We start from the raw sequence: 6,000 nt of genomic DNA, 5'->3' as shown, positions 1-6,000 counted from the left end.
GATAATTATCTTATGAGTACCTATGTGTGTGCATAAATTAACTTCTGCATACATACACAAGTTAGCTTGTTTAACAACAAATGAAAACCAACAGACAAAGGACACATTACGTGCTTCTGAAGGTATTGACTCATTTACTTGTAGCGACAAAAAAATATACATATTTAAAAGATTACAAACTTAACCTATTAAAGATTTGTTTTTCCGATGTCTCAGATAAGGTTCAAATACTTGTACATGCTCCACACACAATCACACACGACCAAAGCCTCTGGGTTTGAGTATGGAACTGGTTCTTTTGTTTCATCTTGTCATTCATTCTCATTACTGTGGTGAACCTAAAGAGGTAGTCATTTAAACCACCAACCAAACCTCCTGCAATTACAGTAGAGCGTCGATTATCCGAAGTAATTGGGGGACATGGGTGTTTGGAAAACTGGTTTGTTCGGACAATCGAACTGTACATGTTTATTTGCCAAAAAGAAGTACTGTACAGTAAATTTATTCATAAAAACAGGCATCTCTTTAAGTATTACAAAGTAACGTACAAAGGCAACTTTAGTAGGAATATATAGTATGTGGTACAGTTTATTAAACAAAAATATGTACATATTACATACGCATTTTGCATGAACAATACATACACCGACAGAAGTGTGCTGATTGTTGAAACACAGCGACTGGCGGCTTGGCCGGTCAGCAGCGCCTTATGAAGGCCCCATTAGAAGCAATGTTCCACCAGCGGTGGCTCAGTGCGGCGACTACTGTGGGAAACTTGGTTTGGGAGTGAGGGGGATGATGGACGGTAGGGTGGGAGAGTAACAGGTGCGAGCGAGTACACAGTTCGGTTAAGCGGTCGTTCGGTTGACCGACGTTCGGATAATCGACGCTCTACTGTATATTCTTCCATTTACGTAAAATTTACTTCATTTTTTTATTTATTTATTTTCAGTGTTGCCAAGAAGTGATAACACCAAGGGTTTACAGAATTTTAATAGTTATACGATTAGGGGCATGCCCTTTTAGTTTGTGATGAAAACACGAAATGTGAAATAACACATTGTGGCATTAATTTTTCATATTTTTGGAAGGTGTGAGGTGCATTTTCCTACAATGTTTTGTCCCAAAATGAGAAATGAACTGCAAAATGCGAAATAAACTCTTCAACATGAAATTTTGGCTTTATTTACTGATGCGACACTTTTCTAAGGTATGAATAATCCTGTAAGTTAAATACAAATCATGGAAAATTGACTAATACTGCTGTAAATATTTGAGAAGCAAAAATGGGCTCCTTTACACAGGAATAAACATAATACTCTGCCAACTACATAAATGTGCTATTAGAAGGCAAAGGTTTATTTTGTGTAATAAGTGTAGTTTTAATATCAAATATAAATATACATTCACCATTTTAACACCAAAATGCCATTTTATATACTGCTTTTGATCCCAAAATATGCCGAGTTTTTGTACCAAAATCTTCATGTTTTATTCACCATAAAGATGTGGCTCTACATATGAAGGGTTTGGGTGTAAAACATGGTAAGTAACATTTTGATCATTTCTGAATTTATTAAGAAAAAACGTTATTAGAAGCTAAACTGTAGATAAATTGTTTGCGTGTTGGGTTTACCAATTTCAGAAGGCTTCACTGAGTCCAGTGCAAATTGTATGATGGGAATTTCACTTGAAAATTTAAGAATGGGACATTTTACTTTGTAACTCAAAAATTACCAAAATGTCACTTACCACGCTTTACACCCAAGCCCTTCAATTTATGATCATAAAATTTTTACCTCCACAGGTGAAAACAATCACCAGACATTGGCATTCGACATGGATTGGCTTTTTTATTACTATGAATAGCTTCATAATACAATTAATTATTACTTTAGTTTATTTTACAGAGGCAGCAGTGTGACAGTTCATATAACTTTAGTTAGTTCACAACATCATTTGTAATGGTTATATCACTAGTAATGAAATGAATAATAGTGTAAATATAAGAATAACTCTTTATTTCTATCACTTAACACATGGGAAATATATATACACAGCATAAATAACAGATGAACAAAAATAAAAAAAAGGAAATGAGAATTTTGGTATTCCAAAATAATAAGTTAAGAAAAGGAAAGCATCTTCCAGTCAATGCTGTGATCAACATGATCATTCCATCAAGCTTTTCACAATTAAGACAAATTTACAACGGAGAACAGGATTCACAACGAAATACCACAAAGTGGGAAAAAATGGGGATGAACTGAAACAATATCACTGGATTACTTTCTCACATGTCCACATTCGTGTATATCAAAATAACCACGAAACAAGTCCAAGCATAACGTCAAAACATGTCGTCCGCAACTTCAAAATATCTTGCCCCCCTTCCCCCAATTTCAGATTTTGAAATCCTTATCCTTTGATAACAGCAATTGGAACAAGCTTTATGCACTTCTTGCTGATCCCTGCCGCATGGCAAGTGTCCACCACGTCCGTAACATTCTTATATGATTCCGGAGCTTCCTCCATCACCAGTTTTGGAGAAGCAACTCTGATTGAGATGCCCATCTGCTCCAACTTGTTAAGCACATCCTGATAATCTAAGTTCCTTCGAGATTTGGCTCGGGAGAGAGCACGACCCTGCAATGGAAAAAACAGCTCAGTGAAGTACGGAATTTTAAACTAAAATCCTTTATCTATGTTGGGAATGGGCCGATATGAAATTTTGGCCGATACCGATAAAGTACTGATATTAAATTTACCGATACCGATAACCGATCCGATATAAAATTTGAAGTGGCCCTTGAAGAACCTGAAAAGTTCATTGACCTCCTTAATAAATTGTTTCAATGCGACTGCAGTGCAAGAGAAGTTGCATATTTAGACATTTACTTTTTTAGAAATTAGAGCATGAGAGATTATCCATAAAAATTACAACAAAATGGCAGAATTTTGCACTAATTTATCAGATATTTATTGATATATCGGATCAGTAAAATAATCGGTAATTTTACCGATATGCCTATATTGGCCGATACTGATAGAGTATACAACAATACATGAAGCTACATGAAAGGACAGACATGCAGGGCAAAAGGTGCATTATGGTCTACATTGTTTATAAAAATCTGTTAATGGAAATGTATCAAAAATACAAACACAGCAAAAACACAAATACAAATATAAAGCAAGTAAGAACCTTACAAACCAAACAGTCCCAGGAGTTAAACTTCAAATTGCTTGCAGAGCATAGAAATAATCACATATTCTGATGTTGATTGTTTAACACTGCTTTTGTACTGTTCTAGCTTAATGACAATACTGTGAAGTACAAAAAATAAATGAGAAAAACACATTTGTGTCTTACAAAGGAATCAAACCTAAGATGCTTGGTATCATGGTGTCATATGCTAAAAAACTGCATCATGGAGGTTTACCAGAAATAAATCCTTGTATTGTAAATTGTCCTTATTTGACATCATCATTTTCTTAATCAAATTGTTGTAATGAATTGAAGAAATGGAAAAGCAAGCAATGGTAGTGTCAAAATGGGAAAATTTGGAAAACGTTGAAGTTACAGCTGACCTAAATATTTTCCAACCTTTCTGTAGCAAACTTGTACTGAATATTCTGACACTGCATGCAGGTGGTTTGGCAAGAAAATTTTACAGGCAACAAAACCAACTGGATCAGATCTGATGACAAAATCAGGAAGCAAAGAAGCCAAAGAAGGAACTACCAACCAGTATATATCTGAAAAACCTGCACCGTCAATCATGCTTCACACCTTCAAGTGAAACACTGATTAGTAGAGCCAGAAATTTTATGACCTAAATTGCTGTAAAAAAATGTGTCCTAACAACAATATAATTTCTCTCTCTTTTGGCTGTTTTACATTGCTTCTCTACCTCTTGTGTTAATCACGGCAGTGAGGATGAATGAAAAACGATGAAATGGATGGGACAAACACAATGATAGTCCACTAAAGTCTTCACTTAGGCAGTCCGAAAATTTGGAAGACAAAACAAGGTACATACTTGTTGTAATTTTCTTCTTTCTTGTGTGTTGAAAACATGTGGCATGATTGATTATTTGGAGTTTTAAGTCCACTTTATGCACAGAACCACTATGTGCCTCTACTGGGAATCGAACCCGGGACCCCTCGATTACAAGGAACAACGCTACCATTGTGCCATTGGGGAGGCGCTCGTGGCATAAAATACTACCTTTTTCTTATGTAGAAAGAGTACTTACGGCACCATGGCAGGTGGAGCCAAATGTCTCCTTCATCCCATGCTCTGTTCCCGTCAGCACATAACTGCAGGTCCCCATAGTTCCTCCAATCAGTACAGGCTGCCCAGTCAGCTGATAGTCCACTGGAATCAGTGGATGGTGAGGAGGGAAGGCACGCGTGGAACCCTAGAATTGAACACAGGCTGGATAAAAATCACAATTTTCATTTAAAAAATCATTTTTTGATACACTATTTACAATTTAACATGATTAGTATTTTGTATATTATTCTACACAAAATATTTGCTATTATTGCCCATGAAAATTACCGAGTTCTAAAGCAACAGAAGTTTTGTGCGTTTCAGTTTACTTATTGCATTTTCATGAGCTTCACCCCATCAGTATATATATTTTGTTCCCACGCTTTTCCTAATAAACACCACTGAATGATTACGAGATTAATGTACTTTCAACAAAAGTGATTCTTATAACTAGAAATTAGGGATGGGACCGATTAATCGGTACTCTATCGGTATCGGCCGATATAGGCATACCGGTGTATCGGTTTATCGGTAAAATTACCGATTATTTTACCGATCCGATATATCGATAAATACCTTATAATTTAGTGTAAAATTCTGCCATTTTGTTGTAATTTTTATGGATAATCTCCATGCCCAAACGTAATTGTCTAAATATTCAACTTCTTTTGCACTGCAGTCACCTCGAAACACATATTTATTAAGGAGATCAATGAACATTTCAGGTTCTTCATGGACCATTTCTAATTTTATATCGGATCGGTAGAATATCGGTTATCGGTATCGGTAAATTTTATATCGGTACTTTATCGGTATCGGCCAAAATTTCATATCGGCCCATCCCTACTAGAAATTATTTATATACATTATTCCATAAATTATTTCATTGAAGTGATTTTTTTATTTTTAAATCACATGATTTAAATGTTGACTGAACATGTTGAATTTGTTGTTAGAATTGCAATGCTAGAATCAGAAATAGTGGAGCTGGTGAAGAGCTAGTCAAAATTGACACCTATCTTCTGCCATTTGAGACTTCCTACTGGCCTAGGATTTATCAATTACACAGGTGTGCATTTTTTAACTTCATGTTTGGGGTTTGGAAAATTGTAGGTGATATATAGTAATTCGACCATGCTGATTTCAAAAATGGCATCCTTTCCTCTCCAGCATGTAAGGTTTCCTCACAATCATCATCACAATCATAACCATGAAGTTGAGCGAGAGGTTACTGCCAATGCTGATAAGTAACTCTTGTTCACTCAAAAACAGCAACAAACACATAGGTAACACACAATGAAGTTACGTTTAGTTACCAGAATCTCGGGGAAATGCTATAACAATAGTCACAGTCATCATCATCATTACTATACCTGTTCTCTTTCATAATAACCTTTGTTCAAGTGTTCAGTTGAAGTTAAGAGTTTCTTTCACGGAAAAGCATACAGTTGAAGAGTTGGAATGTTGCTGAGTACATTTCAAACTATACGTCATCATATTACATGTGACATTATGTTAATAAGATGTGATAAAGTGAGTGAGAGCTTATTTTTAAGTGCACTTTATGCACAGATAGGCTAATTGGCACTGGACCTCCAGTTTAAAGTGGGATCCGAACCACAATGTGCCTCCATAAGATGGGATAATATAAACATTGTAGTTCACTTGTCATGTATACATTGCAAGTCAGCAGTACCCCTTAATAACGAACCCTTTTTGT

The 6,000-nt window shown here is 35.7% G+C and overlaps 1 protein-coding gene across 2 annotated transcripts in view; it reads right to left on the bottom strand.

Annotated features, from left to right (window-relative positions):
- Window positions 1-2,004: 2,004 nt before the first annotated feature.
- The window catches only part of RtcB (RtcB RNA ligase), a 31,879-nt gene continuing 27,883 nt past the window's right edge, over window positions 2,005-6,000 (bottom strand). For both annotated transcript variants that reach the window (XM_083124530.1, XM_083124531.1), the window contains exons 10-11: window positions 4,261-4,425; window positions 2,005-2,646 (exon numbers count right to left, since the gene is read on the bottom strand). In XM_083124530.1, coding sequence (XP_082980656.1) covers window positions 2,419-2,646; window positions 4,261-4,425 — 393 coding nt within the window. In that variant the 3' untranslated portion in view covers window positions 2,005-2,418. The remainder of the gene's footprint in view (window positions 2,647-4,260; window positions 4,426-6,000) is intronic.

Source organism: Lepisma saccharinum, chromosome 6 (genome assembly GCF_977018435.1).
Source record: "Lepisma saccharinum chromosome 6, izLepSacc3.1, whole genome shotgun sequence".
Classification (NCBI taxonomy): Eukaryota; Metazoa; Arthropoda; class Insecta; order Zygentoma; family Lepismatidae; genus Lepisma; species Lepisma saccharinum.
This window is presented reverse-complemented; position numbering and strand designations above follow the sequence as displayed.